This window comes from Mustela putorius, unplaced genomic scaffold (assembly GCF_011764305.1).
Source record: "Mustela putorius furo isolate JIRA1106 unplaced genomic scaffold, ASM1176430v1.1 tig00000145_pilon_pilon_pilon, whole genome shotgun sequence".
In the NCBI taxonomy this organism is placed as follows: domain Eukaryota; kingdom Metazoa; phylum Chordata; class Mammalia; order Carnivora; family Mustelidae; genus Mustela; species Mustela putorius.
In genome coordinates this window covers 28,268,213-28,290,027 of record NW_025421294.1, presented here as the reverse complement: position 1 = coordinate 28,290,027, position 21,815 = coordinate 28,268,213, and the positions used below count along the sequence as shown (strand labels likewise).

At 39.6% G+C, this 21,815-nt stretch overlaps 2 protein-coding genes and 1 pseudogene across 11 annotated transcripts in view; 2 read left to right on the top strand and 1 right to left on the bottom strand.

Annotated features, from left to right (window-relative positions):
- The window catches only part of RAD50 (RAD50 double strand break repair protein), a 219,173-nt gene that overhangs the window by 113,357 nt on the left and 84,001 nt on the right, over positions 1-21,815 (top strand). For 3 of the 10 annotated variants that reach the window (XR_006605369.1, XM_004745010.3, XM_004745012.3), the window contains 2 exons: positions 14,467-15,126; positions 16,864-16,947. The exons of 3 other annotated variants lie outside the window; for them this stretch is intronic. Coding sequence is in view for 5 of the 7 variants with exons in the window: in XM_004745010.3 (XP_004745067.1) it covers positions 14,998-15,126; positions 16,864-16,947 (213 nt within the window). In the remaining 2 variants the exon portion in view is untranslated. Of the gene's footprint in view, positions 1-14,466; positions 15,127-16,863; positions 16,948-17,139; positions 17,160-21,815 lie in introns of those variants that run through there. 4 more of the 10 variants (XM_013052517.2, XM_013052516.2, XM_013052519.2 and 1 more) reach the window with 2 other exon arrangements.
- On the bottom strand, positions 3,427-5,233 carry IL5 (interleukin 5). Its single transcript, XM_004745009.3, has 4 exons — positions 5,067-5,233; positions 4,835-4,867; positions 3,634-3,762; positions 3,427-3,525 (listed from the first exon to the last, which is right to left on the bottom strand). The coding sequence occupies exons 1-4, from the start codon at positions 5,208-5,210 to the stop codon at positions 3,427-3,429; spliced, it is 405 nt and encodes a 134-aa protein (XP_004745066.1). The 5' UTR covers positions 5,211-5,233.
- Positions 19,227-19,375, top strand: LOC123390846 (annotated as a pseudogene).

Genomic DNA, 21,815 nt, shown 5'->3' with positions numbered 1-21,815 from the left:
TGGACTCTGGGATCATGACCTGAGCCAAAGGCATAGGCTTTAACCCACTGAGCCACCCAGGTGCCGCTGGAGTAAGCTTTCTTTCTTCAATCCTTTACCAGAGGGCCCTAGACCATTCATCAGAATAACCATGTACTGGTAAAGGACATACTCAGACTTTCCTCTTTAAAAAAAAAAAAAAGCAAACACATTATTTATTTATTTATTTATTTATGAATAAGGGAGTGTGTGCAGAGGTGCATGTGTGTGACAGAGGTGGAGTGGGGGAGGAACGGAGGGGGAAGGAGAGAATCTCCAGCAGATTCCACACTGAACACAGAGCCAGACATAGATCCAGTGTGGGGCTCAGGAATATATATTCTTGGATTTTTTTTGGTGCAGTTTTTTTTTAATTTTAATTTTTAAAAGATTTTATTTATTTATTTGTCAGAGAGAGCACAAGCACGGGGAGCAGAAGAGGGAGAAGGAGAAGCGGGCTCTCCACTGAGCAGAGAGCCCGATGCAGGGCCCCATCTCAGGACCCTGGGATCATGACCTGAGCTGAAGGCAGAGGCTTTAACCCACTGAGCCACCCAGGTGCCCCTTGGACACATTACTTTGAGATGTTCTCTGGGAAGGATCCTCTGTGTCCCTCCAAAACTCAGCCTATTCACTCACACTGGCTCCTCTCACTGGGGGTTCACAGTGACATCCCCAAGATAGAGTGAGTGGTTGCCCTGTTGTGGGATAAGCTTTTGAGAGGAAAAATAAGGCTTAAGAAGGTAGTCCTATTACCTGGAGGCTGCATTCATCATCCCCAATACCCTGGGTTCTGGAACCCCACGATCAGCAGGTTTGGGTGAGGGTGCAGTGGATGTGATCTGCCAGGGGCCATCTGGATGTTTTTCCCTCTACAGGGAAAGTAGAATCAGTTTGAGGATCATAGTTTCTGCCTTTAAAACCCTTGGTACATCTAAGAAGTCACATTTGGGTTGATTGTATACAGTGCAGATTGCTTTTAGCTTCTCTGAGCCCTGGTAGATTGGTAAGAGTTTGTGAGTGGGATTTCAGACAGGCTATTCCAGTCTTAAATCCACCTGCACCGTACTGGACTTTCATAAAGAAGTGGAAAAATATGGGATGCCTGGGTGGCTCAGTGGATTAAGCCGCTAGTGTCCTGGGATCGAGCCCCGCATCGGGCTCTCTCTGCTCCGCAGGAAGCAGGCTTGCTTCCCCTTCTCTCTCTGCCTACTTGTGATCTCTCTCTCTGTCAAGTAAATAAATAAAATCTTTAAAAAAAAAATAAGTGGCGGGGGCACCTGGGTGGCTCAGTGGGTTAAGCCTCTGCCTTCAGCTCAGGTCATGATCCCAGGGTCCTGGGATCGAGTCCCACATCGGGCTCTCTGCTGGGCAGGGAGCCTGCTTCCCACCGCCCCCCCACCTCTGTCTGTCTCTCTGCCTACTTGTGATTTCTCTCTGTCAGATTAAGAAATAAAATCTTCACAAAAATAAAATTTAAAAATAAGTAAGTGGAAAAATAACCTTTTTTGAGAGAGAATATAAGTCTACAAGGGCAGGGAATTTTGTCTGCTTTATTAATGATAGATCCTAGTCCCTAAAACAGTCCTGGACCAGTTGGGAGCTCAATAAATATTTGCTGAATGGAATTAAGTTGACATTCAGTCTCTTTACAAATCGAGTTTCCTGTTTCCAGTCAGTTTCTAGAGCAGTCAGCACAGTACTGTGCTGACCCATCTTCCTTGGCTCGGCTCCAACTCTCAGGGCTTGATGGACGCACAGTTGTGGGTTTGGGCCATGACAAGAGCATTAACCACCATGCCCGGTTTGTGCTAGAAGGAAAACTTGTCTTTTATCATGGAAGGTTTTGTATTCTCTGACCTGAGACTCTATGTCTGACTACTCTGCCTCCTGTCCTGTGCCCAGACACAGCAGAGTGGTTGTTTAACACAAACAACCAGGTGTGACCCATACAATCCATGCAGATAATGCATGGGGTAATGGCACCCATCGGTAAGAACCTCCAGCCTACACCTGCAACTGTATCCCAGCACGCAGTGTAGACCCTGTGATCAGTAAATGAATGAAGGAGTCAGTGGCATAGTTGAATATTCTTATTGGATCTCTCCTCCAGTTCTATCTCAGTTTTAAAATCTATTTTAAAGAACATACTTTCTGGATCCTTGAGAAATTTCCTCAAGCAGAAGAACCTTCAGTTATGGTACTGATTGTCATAGGCAGGCAGACTGAACTGCTACTGCTCTACGACTGGGAATACAGGATGATGGACCCCTCTAGAACCCAGCCTTCTGAATATAAGTGCCTCCCAGCTTTTCAGTGAGATGAGGAAGAACTCTCCCAGGCCATCGTGCTCTAGGCTCCACCAAGAGGGTTCCTGCCTCCCTCCCTGGACCAGCAGTGGGATTGGTTTGCCAAATTCTTCTCACTGGCCAGGAAGAGACCTAGTTACAGACTTTTACACTCTCCTCCTCTCAGGAAGATCCTTGAAAGTCATTTTAATTCTCCAGCCAGTCCTGGAAGTTTCATTCATTCGTCACCTACCATTTAACATGCATCCTCCCAGGTTCTGGTACACTGTGTCGAGGAAACCATGTTCAGCCCATGCTGCCCACATCCGAACTAAGGCCTGCTGGATCACTTCCGCTTGTGGTTGGCCTAGCAACCCTGCGACCTCTGTCACCAGGGAGACAGGAATGCTCAGCCAGCACAGATGCAGACTCTCCCTCAAAACTCAGTGTGTTTTCACACAGACTGTGCTAACTTCAAGAGTAAGACAGAGATGGCTGGGTGGCTCAGTTAGTTAAGTGCCAGACTCTTGGTTTCGGCTCATGTCCTGAACTCGTGGGTAGTGAGATCAAGCCCTGTGTCGGGCTCTGGGCTCAGCTGGAGTCTACTTGGATGTTCTGTCTCCCTGTCCTCCCCCAGCTCACGCTCTGTCTCAAATAAATACATAAATCTTAAAAAAAAAAAAAAGAGTAGGACAGAGACCAGCAACAAACTGAATCAGAGTTGTTTATTTTTGTTTTATTGGAACATAACATGATCTGATATAAATATTAATTTATCAAATTCTTAATTGTTTCATAAATAAATATTAAGTTAGCAGACATTTTACAGAATGTTGTGTTAAATAAGGTTAAAGTACATATTTATTTTGCCTGGAGCAAACTGGAGGAATATACTTCCATGATCGGATATCTGAAATATGTCTCTAATATTTTATTTTTATGCCTTCTTCTTGTGTGAGGAGGTGAAGTAGTAGGTTGCCTGAAATATCTACTTTGTCTCTGAAGTTTAAATCTACGACCGATCATTAAGTGCCCCCCCCCAGTTGCTTGGCCCTCATTCTCATTCCAAAAGATTTTTCTTCTCCTCAAAAATCTTTCACTACAATAAGTCAGTTTTGTCTCAACTTTCTGTTGTCCACTCAGTGTTTATGACACCAAGAAACACTTGCAGGTAGTCTAGGAACTTTTTTACTCTCCATCTTTCTCCTCCACATTTTTTCTGTGAAAAGAGCAGACAAGAGGTATTGTAGGAAAACTGTCAGTTCTTGTCAAAACAGACCCAGCAAGAAAAATATACTTAAGTTTCCACCAAATATCTTTAACTTACTTTTTGGCTGTCTATATGTGCTTTTATGAAAGACAAATTTTGGAATAGTTTATCCACAGCCGCTGCTTGTGCAGTTCGGTTCTTTAATATGTCTATACCCTGAAAGACTTCTTCGATGCACAGTTGGTGCTAAATGAAGAAAATTAAAAAAAAATGTAAATAAAACAAGCTATAAAAATTTGGTGCAAAAAGTTAGGACTTTGTTTTGTGGAGTTTACACAAGCTCCTTTCTCCCAAGAGTATTTTCCTTGTTTCTCTTCCAGGTGGAAAACCACCTCATACTGACCTATAATTTCTTCCTTTTTCTAAAAAAAAAAATATTTTATTTATTTATTTGAGAGACAGAGAAAGAGCACAGTGGGGTGAGGGTCAAGAGAGAGGGAGAAGCAGACTCCTTCCTGATCAGGAACCACGATGTGGGGCTTGATCCCAGGACCTTGAGATCATGTCCTGAGCCAAAGACAGCTGATTAAACAACTGAGCCACCCAGGCACCCTGAGCTATACTTTCAGTAAGTAAATGACATTTATATAATTATTGAGGAGTTTGACAAATGATATAAATTAAATGCTTAATGAGAAATAAAGTGTTTAAGAAATATAATGCAACATTACTAACTTACCTCACATCAGAGTTTCCTCTGACAGTTCTAAGTGGTGATTTTATTCTATTTAGACTAATGATAGCACATCTTTTACATTTTAAAATGACCATGACATACTCCAAAGGTATATATTTCCATTAGAGTTAAAATCATTTAAGAAATGACTATTAATATGAGACTTCACTGTATATTTAAATGTCTATTGACCATAATTCTAAAAATATAACCCTAAGTTGCTGGTACTTACAGAAAGACTTCAAAGTGAGGAAAGCCATAGATAGAGGTGAATGGAGACTAGGAGGCACCTCTCACCCAATGTGGAATTTTTCTGGAAAGAACGCTTGACATGAGGCTCTTTGAGATGTAGAACTGACAACATGAGAAAAGGGCCTGATGCATTTGCCTAATGGATTCTACTTAATATGGTAGAGTTATTCCTAACACCATTCCTAATATTCAAAAGCACATACATTCACATCCACACACATAAAAACAAAATAGGTCAAATTAAATCATCCCAATGTTAACTAATGCTTTGTAGCTTAAAATACAAAACTGATTCATGCAATCATTTTGTCAAATAACAATTTAACTTACATTTTTATTTTCAGGAGTAGGAATCATCAGGTTCTGAAAAGGAAAAGAAATACATTCATCTTTAACATATTTTAAGATTCATAACTTTTAATATAATGTTTCCTAGTAACATGGCTATGCATTATATATTACTAACTCATAATTTCATTATTAATAACAGATCTTTAAAATTAGTCACTGTCAATGATTACCCATGTTTTTTAAAGACTGCAGGAATCAAAAAAAAAATTACCCCGTCACCTATCAGCAGAGTTCGATGAGTGGAGAGCAGTGTCAAGGTCTCTGCCACCAATCTGTTCATGGGATCTTCTACAGGAGTGACAGAAACATAGGCAGCCCCAAGAGCTAGCAAACTCAAATGCAGAAGCAGTCTCATAGCTCTCAAATGCTCAGTGTTTGCCTTGGGCAAAGAAAGTGCATACTACAAGATTGCATCCCCAACCAATTTATTCTCTATCTTTGAGGAAATGAATAATTTCTAACAATCAGATAGAGGATGCTTAATAATGGCATATCGTAATACAAAATGTTTCCAATGCCTTATATCTTAAAAAAATAATTTTGCCTTTATCTTTTAATAATTATAAAAATCCCTAATTCTCCCCCTTTAAAAACATTTTCTATTACAAAGAAAATCTTTGGGTTGATGAATTATTGCCTCACATATGCATTTCTTAAAATTGGAAGATTGAATTTCCTCTTTAAAGATGTGTATAAAAAGGAGAGGTATAATGCACACCATTAGATTTTATACCAGAATGTATAAATATTGGGAAAGTCTTTTTCAGGTTAACTAAATTCTATCACTATTGTTATTAGACCAATCTGTCTGGTTTTTTTTAATAAAGATTTTATTTATTTATTTGACAGACAGCGATCACAAGTAGGCAGAGAGGCAGGCAGAGAGAGAGAGAGGAGGAAGCAGGCTCCTTGCTGAGCAGAGAGACTGATGCAGGACTCAATCTCAGGACACTGGGATCATGATCTGAGCTGAAGGCAGAGGCTTTAACCCACTGAGCCACCCAGGCACCCCTGTTTTTTTTTTTTTAAGATTTTATTTATTTATTTGAGAGAAAGAGAATGAGCATGATAAGGGGGTTGTCAGATGAAGAAGAAGACTCCATGCTTAGCAGGGAGTCCAATGTGCAACTCGATCCTAGGCCTCCAGGATCATGGTCTGAGCCAAAGCCAGTCACTTAACCAACTAAGCCACCCAGGCACCCCTAGACCGATCTGCCTTAAAAGGAATTTTTTTTAAAGATTTTATTTATTTGTGTATTTATTTGTCAGAGAGAGAGAGAGAGAGAGAGCACAAGCAGACAGAGTGGCAGGCAGAGGCAGAGAGAGAAACAGGCTCCCCATTGAGCAAGGAACCCAATGCGGGACTCCATCCCACAACCCTAGGATCATGACCCGAGTCGAAGGCTGTGGCTCAACTGACTGAGCTACACCGGCATTCCTTAAAAGGAATTTAAAATACTTGCAGAAAGATGGTGGTTAGAGCAGAGACCATCAAAACTTAGCAGGGTCAAGTTCACTGGCAACTATGTTAGGATCCTTCCTGTTACCAGTGACCAAAAACCCAACCCCAGCTGGTTGAAGCCAAACAGGGAATTATTAGATCATACAATCAAATGGTCCAGGGTAGGGGCTCCTTTATATCTTGCTTGTCTTGGTGATTCCTCCTTGGCTTTCTTGTCGGCCAGGTCTCCAACTGTGGTCCCAAGATGATGTCAAATCTCCTGGATCGTTATGTGTCCTGTTCCTGGGTGGCAGGAGAAAGCAAATTGTGCTTTTCCGTTTGCTCAATCAGAAGTCCTAGAATTCATCTTCCTTGTGACAAAGGACCTCGTGTTCATCCTTGAACAGTGGCTGGGATATGCATTATACTGACTAGCTCTCCCTGTAGTTGGAAGCAAGCTTCACCTCACCCAAGGTGCTCACTGGCTGTACAGATCAATGGAATGTACAAGGTGTAGCACAGCAAAGGTGGTGGGACTAAGTAAACTGCAGCATTGAATGACTTGTCTAAAGTCTTGGACTGCTACTTAGCTTCAGCTGATTGTTGCCATGTGACACCCTTGGACTTCTGTTGCTAGATCATCCCATTTTTTTAAAGAATTCAAAAGCCTGCTTATTATGCACAACTTCCTGATATAGGGTACCACTTTACAGCCCCTGATTTACAGTATAACTGTGGGTCAGGTGGGAGGGCTAGTTATTTTTTTAAAAAACCCTTCTATTCAAAATAATATTTTGAGTAATATTTTATTATGGTAAAATACACATAACATAAAATATAATATCTCAGCCATTTTTAAGTGTACTTAAAACGTACACTTAAAGTGTACAGTAACAATGTTGTATACTCCATCTTGCAAAACTGAAACTCCACATCCATTAAACAACAGCTATTTCCCCTCTCCCCAGCCCTTGGTAATCATGCTTCTACTTTGTGTCTCTATGAATGTGACTCTTCTAGGTAACTCATGTAAGTGGAATCATACGGCACTTGTCTTTTTGTGACTGACTTATTTCACTGAAAAGATCGTCAAGATTCACCCACATTGTAGCATTGGACAGAACTTTCTTTCCTTTCCTTTTTAAGGCAGAACAATTTTCCATCGTATCATATACCGCATTTTGCTTCTTCATTCACCTGTCAGTGGACATTTGGGTTGCTTGCATCTTTCAGCTATTGTGAATAATGCTGCTATGAGCATGAGTGTACAAAATTAGATTTCTTAAAATGTCCAATTCATTAACTTTTCCTCTGTGGGACTGATCTCCCAAACCTGACTTCAAACTCTCTCATAGCAAAGACCATAAAATAATGTATTTAAAAGAGCTTTATTAATGTAAAACTCCATACAAAGGTTAATTATTTTAATCTCCTGTGCAGAAGGAGAACTTCAAGTAACTTTTGTTGCTATTCCACCCTCTGAACGGTGGCGTCATCCCCCTGAAGCGTGGGATACACAGCGACTTCATTTTAAAGAATATGGTGTGGTGGGCGCCTGACTGGCTCAGTCAGCTAAGCGTCTGCGTTTGCTCAGGTCATGGTTCAGGGGTCAAGCCCCGTGTGGGCCTCCTGTTCAGAGGGGAATCTACTTGTCCCTCTCCCTCTGCCCCTTCGCCTGCTCATGCTCTCTCTCTCACTCTCAAATAAATAAATAAACTCTTTTGTAAAAAGTAAAGAATATAGTATGGGAAGGAGATTATAAGAAGACGAACTTTGCAATGGAGAAACCTAGCAAACCTCAAACAGGTGACCAAGGTCAACATCAATGAAGTTACATTAATCGCAGCTACTCTTAACATGATGTAATGAGAATGGCATTTTATCTGTGATCTTCCTCAGCAAACCCGATAACCTCTATCTAACCAGGAGAAAAACATCATATATATCCAAATTGAGGGAGAAATACCTGGTCAACACTCCTTAAAATGATCAAGGTCATAAAAAAAGAAGCAATGTCTGAGAAACCATTCACCGTACAGGAAGTCCAAGCATGGTGACTAAATGTGATGTGGTATCATGGGTGAAATCCAGGAACAGAAAAAGGACAGTAGATAAAACCAAGGAAATTCCAAAAAAAGCAATGGAGTCTAGTAATGTGCCACTGTTGGTTCCTCGGTTGTGTCAAATGTGCTACAGGAAACTGGGTGCAGGATATATAGGAACTCTCTATAAAATTGTTGCAACTTATGCAACTCTAAAACTATTTAAAGTTTGTTAAAAATAACATTGCAAGGGCACCTGGGTGGCTCAGTGGCTCAAAGCCTCTGCCTTTGGCTCAGGTCATGATCTCAGGGTCATGGGATCAAGCCCCACATTGGGCTCTCTGCTCAGCAGGGAGCCTGCTTCCTCCTCCCTCTTTGCCTGCCTCTCTGCTACTTGTGATATCTGTCAAATAAATAAATAACATCTTTTAAAAAAATAACACTGCAAGGTTGCTGGGTGACTCAGTCTGTTAAGCGTTTGCCTTTGGTTCAGGTCATGATCTGAGGGTCCTCCATCGAGCCCCTCATCAGACTCCATTCTCAGCAGGGAGTCTTCTTCTTCCCCACCCCTCCGTGGCTTCCCAACCCTGCTTGTACTCTCTCTCTCACTCTCTGTCTCAAATAAATAAATAAAATCTTTTTTTTTTTTAAAGCATTGCAAGTTGAGAAAAGTTAATGGTTGTTTTTACTTTCATTATTAAAAAGACGTTGCATCCTGTAAATGTCTTGCACTCAGGACCTTTTCACTAGACTATGAGCTACTTGAGTAGAAAGATTTTATTTAATTAACCTTTTTGTCCTCAAGAGCTAGCCTATTATTATTTTTTTTATAAGATTTTATTTATTTATTTGACAGAGAGCGAGATCACAAGTAGCCAGAGAGGCAGGCAGAGAGTGAGAGAGGAGGAAGCAGGCTCCCTGCCGAGCAGAGAGCCCGATGTGGGGCTCGATCCCAGAACCCTGGGATCATGACCTGAGCCGAAGGCAGAGGCTTTAACCCACTGAGCCACTCAGGCGCCCCAAGAACTAGCCTATTACTGTAGGTACTGTTTGTTGGAAGAAAAAAAAAACCTGAATGAATAAGCAGGTACATGGTTGTGTTAGTTGAAAAATTAATGTGAATACTATGGAAACTCAAGGAATCTATTCCCTGAGGCTGGGAGCCTCAATTAATAGAAAAAGCTTTGGCAGACTCCTTGAAAAAAAAGATAAAGCAAAACTTTAAGCCTCAGCTCTAGAGACCAAGTCAATGTGAACTACTATGGCATTTAAAAAAACCCACATTATTTTAGGAGAGCAGAAAATTAGCAATCAGTACTTGGAAGTTTTAAGAACTACTAGTAAATATGTAAAAGAATTTCAAATAGTATTGAAAAGTTGTATTTGTGGGTAATATCCAAACTTTTGCCCCAAAACCTTTATCTCTACTAGTGGCTTCCAAATTGGCAACATGTTTTTTAAAAACTGGTAAGTGTGGTTTTTACTAACTGTGTAGTCATTTAAGGTCAAATGACTTTTCTATGAACTGATTCTAATCAATCAACTGGGCAAGATGCCACAAATTTTTTTTTTTTGTGGTGACTAAATGTAAAATGATAGCATCACTTTTTTTCCTTCCTTTCTTTTTTTTTTTTTGACCCTATTCTAACCTTGATGCTTTCAATCCCCAAGCATATCTTTAAAATAATTCTTTTTTATTGAATAAATAACATTATAGGAAGAGAAACAGAACTTCCTCCTCTCGGCATAGCAACTGTTTGTTTTTTGATGACTTCTTCCAATCCTTACTAATACATAGATAGCTTCATAGGGTTGCAATCAATGGGTATGACACTGTGTTTATCTTTTTGCTTATAAATACCTCTTTTTCATGAATCTACTTATTATTTTAAAGGTTACGTGGTATTAGATAAAATTGGTATCTATAGCTTACTTGACCATTTGGATTGCTTCTAGTCTTCCATAACTATAAACAATGCTGCTAGAAAGCTCTTTGTATAATTTCTAAAAATATTTCCTTATCCCAAGGAACATGTGTGGTCATTTTTACAGCTCTTATTACATTTTACCAGATCACCCCTCTGAAAATATGAAACGGACAAAAAATAAATCCCTTGCATGTCAGTGTTTTACAAATTACAAAGCACTTTCACAAACATAGCTTTGTTTAATCCTGCTATCAGCACTGTGGGATAGATTTCTTACCTTGAAATTTAGTTTAACAGTTTTGCTGATATAATGAGCAAGATGAACCCCCATGAAAGATGTGATGCAAGAAGCCGTGGTAATCAAAAAGATTGGTGAATATGTAGGTAAACCTATATAATGCTGATTAGAAAATAATTTATTTAGGGGATTTCAAGACAATAAGGAACAAAAATGCTAAACAATGATAATGTGGGAGATACAGTAATCAGAGTTGGTGCATTTTATTGTTCTTGTACTGTTTAGAAATTTCCTAAAGATACTAACTTTAGGACAACCCTCTCAGGTCCCCTCTCTCTTTGGGAACTTTGTACTACCCCTCAATAAACTTTCCTATCACTCAATGAAAAAAAAAAGGTATTAACTTTAGATTTCAAAATAGGCATGTGAAAAATTTAAGAGGACCCACTAAAAGAACAGGAATAGAATGTACAACTTTCAAGCCAGTAGAATAAAACAAGGGCATAAAAAACAGCTCAATCAGGGTGTCTGGGTGGCTCAGTTGGTTGAGCAACTGCCTTCTACTCAGGTCATGATCCTGTAGTCCTGGGATCGAGTTCCGCATCAGGCTTCCAGCTCCATGGGGAGTCTGCTTCTCCCTCTGACCTTCTCCTCGCTCATGCTCTCTCTCACTGTCTCTCTCTCAAATAAATAAATAAAATCTTTTTTTTTTTTTAAAAGCTCAAACCAGAAACCAGGAAAGGAGAAAAAGCAAAGAGAAAGAGATATGAGATATGAGAAATACATCCAAATTTATCATGAATCACAGTAATGAAAACAGATTAAACTCATCTATTAAAAGGCAGATACTGTAAAATTCTACCAAAAATCATCTCTCAGCTGTTTTCAAGAGATATAGTTAATGCAAAATGATACTAAAAGCTTGAAAATCAAGGGATGGAAAAATATACTGGATAAACAATAATCAAAAGAAAGCTTATGTATCAATATTAATACAAGAATTTGTGTCAGGGGGCGTCTGGGTGGCTCAGTGGGTTAGGCCGCTGCCTTTGGCTCAGGTCATGATCTCAGGGTCCTGGGATCGAGTCCCACATTGGGCTCTCTGCTCAGCAGGGAGCCTGCTTCCTCCTCTCTCTCTCTCTCTGCCTGCCTCTCTGCCTACTTGTGATCTCTCTCTGTCAAATAAATAAATAAAATCTTAAAAAAAAAAAGAATTTGTGTCAGAAAGTACTATAAGGAAAAAGAGATTCACTAATAAGTATAAAATAGTATCTCATAGTAGTTTTATCTTTCATTTCATTAATTATGGCATAAGCAAAATAAAACACTTTCTAGTAATAGTTTACTGAGAAACAGGAACTTGACTAGTTTGCTTTTTCAGTTCTTTTTATTTTAGGGATTAATCTTTTTTATTGCAATTCATTTCTATCCCCTTTCTAGGATTGTTCTTTTAGTCTTATAGTTTCCTATAAAACTGTCATAAAGTTGAATTTTTTTGTCATCAAATTTATTTTGTCACGTCAATTTTTTTCTTGTTTGCTGTTTTTTTCTTGAAGTATTTTAAAGTAAATTACAGAAAAGCATGATGCTCCATCATTAACACATCATATGTATCTCAAAAAAAGAATTATTTTCTTATGTATCAAGATACTGTCACATCAAATATAATGAAATTAACAATAATATTTTTTTAGCATGTGATTTCTACTGTGTATTGTGTATCCCCCAAATTCCTTTCACATCTCTATGTGCAAACAAAGATCCAATCTGGGACCATGTGTTGTATGTTTTTTAAAAGTAAAGTCTTTTAGGGGTGGCTCAGATCATGATCTCAGAGTTGTGAGATCGAGCTCCAAGTTGGGCTCTGTGCCACGCGCAGAGTCTGCTTAATACTCTAACTTCCTCTCCCTCTTCCTCTCCCCCTGCTCTCGCCCTCTCTCTCTAAAATGAATAAATCTTTTTTTAAAAGTCTTTTAGAATCTATAGCAGCCCTTGTTTTAATGACACTGATCTGAGAGCCTGGGCCAGTGTCTTATAACACATTCCACCTTCCAGATTAACCTTTTTCCATCCTTGTGGTGTTATTAACCTAATCCTAATTCCTGTGAACTGGAGGCCAAGTATAAAAGTATGATTAGATTCAAGTTAATTTTTGAATACCAAATGCATAAGAAATAATGTTGGGTACTTCATGTTAAGATTATAGTGGAAGAATATAGTCAATGGTATTGTAATAGGTTGTATGGTGACAGATGGTAGCTACACTTTGGGTAAGCATAGCATATAGTACAAATTTATTGAATCAGTATGTCATACACGGGAAACTCATGTGCATCAGACTCCCTGCTCTGCGGGGAGCTTGCTTCTCCCTTTCCCTCTGCCTGCCACTCTGCGTGTGTTGTCTCTCTGTCAAATAAATAAATAAAATCTTTTTTTTTTTTTTTAAACTGGTTTCTAGGGGTGCCTGGGTGGCTCAGTTGGCTAAGCATCTGCCTTTGGCGTAGGTTGTGATCCCACGGTCCTGGGACAGAGATCCTCTTTGGGTTTCCCGCTCAGTGGAGAGTCGGCTTCTCCCTCTTCCTCTGCCCCTCCCCTCTGCTTGTGCTCCTGCCCGGCGCTCTTTCTCTCTTGTGCTCTCTAATAAATCTTTTTTTAAAAAAAATATTTTATTTATTTATTAGACAGAGATCACAAGTAAGCAGAGAAGCAGGCAGAGAGAGGAGGAAGCAGGCTCCCCGCCGAGCAGAGAGCCCCATGCGGGGCTCCATCCGAGGACCCTGGGATCACATGACCTGAGTGGAAGGCAGAGGCTTAACCCACTGAGCCACCCAGTGCCCCTCAAAAAAATTTAAAAATGGGTTCTAGTCTTTGCCTGTCTTTAAGATTATATTTAGTTTGTTACATAAAGCATTACTGTAAGTTTCAATCTGTTGTGTTTCATTAGTAACTTAAAATGTGTATTACTATAACTGATGCTTTCATGTTCCTCTTCCTTGTTACAGCAAGAGAGTACTCACTGGCTTTCCCCACTTGCATCCTTTGACATGAACATTTTAGTTTATGTATTAAGTTCTGTAAGATTGGGGATTATGTGATTGGTGAGGATTTCCTACACTTTTCTGGATCAATAATCCTAAGGTTTTGTTTTGATTTTAATTTCTTCCACTATTGTTTTGTAATTTCTGTCATTTTTCTTATAGGTCTTGCATGTGATAGCCCTCCATAAATTGGGTTCCAGAAAGCAATATTCAGTCATTTTTAGTTACTGTTTCTCTTATTTTACTTAACATTTATCACACAAACATTAATTTTTTTAAACATACAAAAAGCGGTACATACTTAATATATACAATTTGATGGCTTCAAAGGTTAAGTATAAACCACCAGGGAAATCATCACTATTGTCAATGTCATTGGTATATCCATTACTTCCAAAAGTTTGCTCCCACCCTCCTTATTTTTAACTTTTTATGTGCATGATAAGAATACTATCACAAGATCTGCCCTGTCAGCAAAGTTTTAAGTACCCAATATAGTACACAGTCTCTTATTTTAAAGGTGTCTATTCTTGTGGTGATACTTGGAGGAATGGATTTCTTTCACATTCTATTTGCGTAATGTTTTATAGTTTTGTAACAGCATTTGGCTTTTGGCCTACAATAGGAGTTCCCCAACTTTTGATCTTAAACACCTACACTCTTAAAAAAAATCACTGCAGACCCCAAAGAGCTTTGATGTGAGTTATAACTATCAAAATTTACTCAATTGGAAATTAAAATTGAGTTTTTTTTAAAGCACAAGAAATATAAAAGCGGACTGCACATTCTAAGGGCCATCATTGCGATGGCGTCACCATACGTCATGTGCGTATATTAGCGAAAGAGAATGAAAGAGAGTGACGTCTTTCTGTTGTTAGAAAATAGTTTTGAGATTAGCTCACACCGCACTCTCTTCCATTCCAGGCATCCTAGGATCACACTTAGGTAACCACTGTTTGTCACAAGCGCCTGCCTTCCTCAGAGTCAGGGCTCTTAAGGATGCCCCGCCGCACCCAGTAAGCAAGCGGACTGCGAGGCCATCAGCAAAAGACACACCCGGTCTGAACTGCGCCCGGAAGCCAGAGCTGCGCACGCACCGCGAACCTACGACTTCCCGGCGTGCTCCTGGCCTGCGGCGTAAATGCACGCTGGTCGTAGCGACCCACGTGACCCGCGGGGCGGCCGCGGCGGGAACCTGTGAGCGTACCGTTTCGCGTCTACTGCGTGCAGCCCGGGACAGGCCCTCACCCCGGCTCTCCCTCGTCAGGCCAGAAGGAAGCCGGTGTGGGAGGAAGAGTTCCAGCCAGAGCCTTCGCTACCCCTTTGAGCCTCCCAACTTGGAGTCTCGCGGGCCCTCACAGCGCGCGCTCGCCCTGCTCCGGCCGGAGGCACCGCTAAGTCTTGGTGGGCGGGGGTTCTAGGCCCCTGGTGTTGAGAAAAGAAACATTTGCAAACATGTCCCGGATCGAAAAGATGAGCATTTTGGGCGTGCGGAGTTTTGGAATAGAGGACAAAGATAAGCAAATTATCACTTTTTTCAGCCCACTCACAATTTTGGTTGGACCTAATGGGGCGGGGAAGACGGTAAGTCCTCAGTAGCCCCTTTCAGTTTACGGGCCGTCATGTCTTGGGAACTGGAGGGTGAAATGTCTGGGCAGCCCAGAATAATGATAAGGACGAGAGGCGAGGCGTTCCTATGGCTCAGCTTTTGGGGCTCCAGGAAGTGGGTGGGGCCCGGCCCCTGGGCGTGGCCCGGTGTGGCCTGCGGACCCCCGCTCTTTAGGACGCGACCAGCTTTGTTAGGGTATCCAAGCTTGTTGGATTGACAAGGTTGGCTTGAGAATCCCGCGCGCGTACTCAGCGAGCTTATATTCTTGTAGGAAGCCTTTTAGTCTGCACTGTTGTTTTTGTTAAACACTTGCTCCCAAAACACAGCATTCACTTCCTGGCAGTTGTCCCATTATAGGAATTACTTAAGAAGTTATAAAATATGTTAAACATAGGAACTTCTGAGAAGAGTTTAGGACTCTTACCGAGTCATAATAGAAAGTTGGAGAACAGCTTATTTACTTTGACTTCTTAAGGTCCAGGGAATGTTTAGAAATTTGAGTTGGACCCTGGAGTGGCATTCATTTACCGGAAGAGGGTAGTCAAGAGACTGGCTGCTCTTTAAGGTGGTTTGAGAAAAAGCAGGGCATTGTCTGTATAAAAGACCAAACGAAACAAAAAGGGTACAGAAAGAGAGGTTTCGAGTTGAGCATTGAATGCTACACTCTTGTCAACTTGCGCTTATGTGAAAAAGTTATTTATTGAATGCCTGTTGTGTACCTAGAATTCTGTTAAGCTCTCTCCTGGAAGGCGAATACTGTGAACAGTAGCTGTGCAAATACATATAATTTGCTCACCTTAATTAGCTGTGTGACTGGGCAAGAGTGAGTCAAATGCATTGTGCTTTAATTTTCTCATACGAAGATTAAAAAAGTTTTCTACAACTTAAGATGAATGTGAAAATTAAGTAGTTAATGTATGTAAAGGTGGGTGGTTAGTAAAATAGGTGGCACATAGTCATGCATAGCTATTAGCCATTTTAAAAAATTTAACTTTAAAATATTTTGGCTTTATTGGGGTGTGAAATTTTACATTTCGTATATAATATATCGGGATGATATATATATCGGGATGATTTAATGTACTGTACATTGTAAAAGGATCCCTCCTATCTAGTTAATTAACACGTCTATCACCTTTTTTTTTGGTAAGAATATTTTAAGTTCTACCCTCAGCTAATTTCATTTCTACAAAACGCTGTCATCAACTATGGTAACCATATTTTACATTAACCATTGTTACTAAATTAGTTTGAAAAGTTTTAATGGGAAATAGAGGACTTTTAAAAAATAATAATTTATTTTATTTTAATATACCTTTTTAATTAGTAGTTTTTCCATGCAGTTATCCTTTAACATCTAATCATATCTATATTACAGGTTTTTTTTCTTTTTAAAGATTTTATTTATTTAATTGACAGAGATCACATAGTCAGAGAGGCAGGTGGGGGGCTGGGGGAGTGGGGAAGCAGGCTCCCTGCTGAGCAGAGAGCTTGATGCCCTCCATCCCAGGACCCCGGGATCATGACCCGAACCGAAGACAGCAGCTTAACCCACTGAGCCACCCAGGTGCCCCTACAGGTTTTATACTATCAAATTTTATCTTATAGTTCCTGTGGTAGATAATATTTTTATAACAAGTTAACATTTTATGATAAATGATATGATAAATGGTTCTCTTATTACTAAGTAATAAAATTTTCTATTTTTTTAGACCATCATTGAATGTCTCAAATATATTTGTACTGGAGATTTTCCTCCTGGAACCAAAGGACATACATTTGTTCATGATCCCAAGGTAATAGTGCTAGTGAACTTAAGTTTTGGGGTTTTTTGTTTGTTTGTTTGTTTGTTTTAACATTTTATTTATTTATTTGAGGGAGAGAGAATGAGCAGTAGGGAAGGGCAGAAGGAGAGGCTGAGCAGGAATCCCAACGTGGGGCTCAATCCCAGGGCCTAGAGATCATCACCTGAGCTGAAGGAAGATTGTTAACCAACTAAGCCACACAGGTGCCCTGAACTTAAGTATTTTCTTTCTTTTTTTTTTTTTCCCCAAAATATAGTGTTTGCAATTATAAAAGTGATAAGGCTTATTTAGAAAACCTGGCAATGGAAGAGTATGAAAAGATAGGAAAGTCGACAGTCTTGGCACCCAGTGACAACCACTGTTAACATTTTCATTTTTTTTTTTTAATTCTCTTTTACATACAATCTTACATAGCTAAAGTTATATCCCAATTTTGTATTCTTGTGTTTTTTCCCCACTTAACATTATCATAAGGTCCCATGTCGTCAAATAAATTCTTAATCTAGGTGTTTGGCTAGATTTTATTTTTTATACTTCTTGTATATCTGAAATATTTCCTTCTTTAAACATGTAACCTATTACGAACATTTTTAATAGTTGCATAATTTTCTTAAATTTAGATTGCTTTTAGTTTTTCATTAAAATGTGCCATAGTTTAAGTCTTTGTGTACGAATCTTTGAATTACAGTGTTTATACCGTTATCGAGTATAAAGGACATAGATTTTTTTTACTACATATTTTTGCTTATAGGTTTTTCTTGTTTTATATATGCAGTGATTTCATACGCCTCTCTCAGCTGCCTGCCAGTCCCCCTAATAGTTTGTGTATATTTCTCAGGCTTTTTTGTGTGACATACTTGTGTGTGGATTTAAATACACTCAAATGTAAATATTTCAAAACAGTGGGAGCATTTTATACTATTGTGTGAATCAAATTTTTAGTGACATGCTATTATATATATATATATATATATATATGCGCACACTTTTATTTCATTGGTTTTAATTACTGAAATTAATCCACTGAGTTTATATTTTATCATTTGACCCCCTATTGATGGTCATTTAAGGTGTTCCCACTTTTATATGACTGAAGGTAATTGTAATTGAAAATATTTTTAAACTTTTCTCTTAGAGATAGTAAAATCATTTAGTACATTGACAGAGCCCCCTCTACAATGACTATTTCACACCTTCTCTTTCCTTAAACCTGCAATCTGCTCTGCTCAGTTGTTGATCTTGCCTTGTAATTTATTGAAAAATTAGGAATCGGATAAAAAGTACCTTGTTTTCCAGTCTTCAAGTCTTTCAAACTGTGCTTCATTTGTACTGGTACTGTTTTTTTCTCTTGTATTAAAGGTAAATTGTTTTATCCAAAGGCAGCCAACTATTCTTGGAGGCTGGAACCAGTCAGTCTGTTTTGTCAATGGAAGTGTTTTCCTTTTCATTTACTTTCTTCTATATTAGCACTTTCTCCCTCTTCATAGGATCGTTCATATAAGCATGCTGTAGTAGCTCTAGTCTACAAACAAAAACCTCTCCCTTTACTCCAGATCACCATGTGGCTATTACCTCCATTCAGTCTTACAGCTCAGTTCACAAGAGTTGTATATACTCATCGTCTTCATTTTATTGCTTCTCATTTGTCCCCTGCCTGCTCTGTTCAGGTTTTCTTTCCCACCCCTCCCTTGCTAGCATTGCTGTTATAAAGCTGCCAGTAATCTTCATGTTGCCAGATAAAGTGGTCATTTTCTAATTCTCAGTAACTTCTCAGAAGATTTGATACAGCTTCTTACTCCCTTTTTAAAAAACATTGCTCTTGGCTTCCATAGTACCATTATCTCATACCTCCTTTTTCACTGGCCATATTTTAGTCTCATTTACTGAGTCTGTTTTTGCCTTACTCTTCTTGGATGATCTTATTCATTCTCATGGCTTTAAGTACTGGTTATGTGCATATTATTCTTGATTTATATATTTAGCCCAAACTTCTTTCCTAAACCCTAGATATCTATGTCCAGCTGTTTGTTTGGAAATTTAAATGGGCATCTTTTTAACATGTTCAAAACAGAACTCATGGTTCCCTGTTCCCCCATTCCTCTCACATTCTCAAGTTTGGTACGGTATACCTCCATACCTGGTTTAATGATACCACAATTCACACATTGCTCATGCCAAAACCTGGTGTGTCATCCTTTGATTGATTCCTTCATCTCCCCCTGTTGCCAGTTGATAAGCAGTTCTTCATTAGTTTTTTCAAATATCCATGGATATTTACCTGGCAGGGGAGATTCCATGACCATGAAGATGGTTCTCCCAGGTAAGGTTCGTCCGTTGCGCTAAGATGTCTAACATTTATCCCTTTTTTCCATCTTCACTGCTCCTTTCCCAGTCTAAGCTACCTTTGTCTTCCCTTTGAGTTTTTCCAGTAGTCTCCAAACTGGTGTTTCTGCCCACATTCTTTTGAAGTCCCCCACACCCCCCAGCAACCAGTTATCTTTTAAATATTCATTCTAGAGAAAATGTGTTATTCACAGTCTGGGAGTAACATTCTAGTTAGTGTTAATACCCAGAAGTAGGTGCATCCTTGATATGTTCAAGGAATCACAAGGAGGAGCAAAATGGCAAGGAGATGACTGGTAGAAAATTAAATCAGAGAGATATGACTAGTTTCTGCAAGCCCTTGGGTTCTGTTCTCATTTAAATAGGAATCTTTTGGAAGAATTAATGCAGGAGAAGGGCATGGTGTGTATTTTAAAGCAATCAGTCTGGCAGCTGAGAGAAAACTATTTGCAGGTGGTTAGGGTAGAAGGGTAGAGACTAATAAAGGAGATTTTGAGATAATTCAGGTGAGATATATTGGTTTTGATTAAGGTGGTTCATTGTTTATTCACCACACCCAGTGCTCCATGTAATACCCACCACTAGGCTAACCCATCCCTCTAACCCCTCTCCCTTCCCAAACCCTCAGTTTGTTTCTCAGAGTCCATAGTCTCATGCTTTGTCTCCCCCTGTGATTTCCCCCATTCACTTTTCCTTTCCGTCTCTTAATGTCCTCCATATTATTCCTTATGCTCCACAAGTAAGTGAAACCATGTTATAATGGACTTTCTCTGCTTGACTTACTTCACTCATCATAATCTAGATCTCCAGTCCCGTCCATGTTGATACAGAGTTGGGTATTCGTCCTTTCTGATGGAAGCTTAATACTCCATTGTAGATAAGGACCGAATCTTTTTTTTTTTTTTTTTTTTTTTTTTTAGATTTTTTTATTTACTTATTTGACAGAGATCACAAGTAGGCAGAGAGGCAGGGAGAGAGAGGGGAAGCAGGCTCCCTGCTGAGCAGACAGCCTGATGTGGGGCTTGATCCCAGGACCCTGGGATCACGACCTGAGCCGAAGGCAGAGGCTTTAACCCACTGAGCCACCCAGGCACCCTGGACCATATCTTCTTTATCCATTGGTCTGTTGAAGGGCGTCTTGGCTCTTTCCACGGTTTGGCAATTATGGCCATTGCTGCTATGAACATTGGGGTACATATGGCCCTTCTTTTCACTACATCTGTATCTTTGGAGTGAATACCCAGTAGTGCAATTGCAGAGTCATAGGGTAGCTCTATTTTTAATTTCTTAAGGAATCTCCACACTGTTTTCCAAAGTGGCTGCACCAACGTGCATTCCCACCAATAGTGTAAGAGGGTTCCCTTTCTCCACATCCTCTTCAGCACTTGTTGTGTCCTGTCCTGATAATTTTGGTCATTCTAACTGGTGTAAGGTAGTATCTCAGTGATGTTTTGATTTCAATTTTCCTGGTGGCTAATGATGATGAACCATTTTTTCATGTGTCTGTTAGTCATTTGTATGTCTTCTTTGAAGAGTCTGTTCATGTCTTCTGCCCATTTTTGACGTGATTTTCTGTTTTTTGGGGTGTTGAGTTTGAGGAGTTCTTTATAGATCTTGGATATCAGCCCTTTGTCTGTAGTGTCATTTTTAAATATCTTCTCCCATGCTGTGGGCTACCTCTTTGTTTTGTTGACTGTTTCCTTTGCTGTGCAGAAGCTTTTCATCTTGATGAAGCCCCAAAAGTTCATTTTCGCTTTTGTTTCCTTTGCCCTTGGAGACATGTCTTGAAAGTAGTTGCTGTGTTCAGTGTCAAAGAGATTACTGCCTATGTTCTCCTCTAGGATTTTGATAGATTCCTGCTTCACCTTGAGGTCTTTTATCCATTTCGAGTTTATCGTTGTGAACAGTGTAAGAATGGTCAAGTTTCATTTTATATATAGCTGTCCAATTTTCCCAGCCCCATTTATTGAAGAGACTGTCTTTTTTCCACTGAATATTTTTCCCTGCTTTGTTGAAGATTATTTGGCCATAGAATTGAGGATCCATATCTGGACTCTCTACTCTGTTCCATTGGTCTGTGTGTCTATTTTTGTGCCAGTACCATGCATTCTGTGTTGGTGATCACAGCTTTGTAGTAAAGCTTGAAATCAGGCAACATGAAGCCCCCAGGTTTTTCTTTTTCAACATTTCCTTAGCAATTTGGGATATTTCTAGTTCCATACAAATTTTAGGATTATTTGTTCCAGCACTTTGAAAAATGCCGGTGGAATTTTGATCGAGATGGCATTGAAAGTATAGATTGCTCTGGGCAGTATAGATTGCTCTGGGCAGTATAGACATTTTAACAATGTTTATTCTTCCAATCCATGAGCATGGAATGCTTTTCCATCTTTTTGTGTCTTCTTCAGATTCTTTCATAAGTGTTCTGTAGTTCCTCGAGTACAGATCCTTCACCTCTTTGGTTAGGTTTATTCCAAGGTATCTTATGGTTCTTGGTGTTATAGTAAATGGACTTG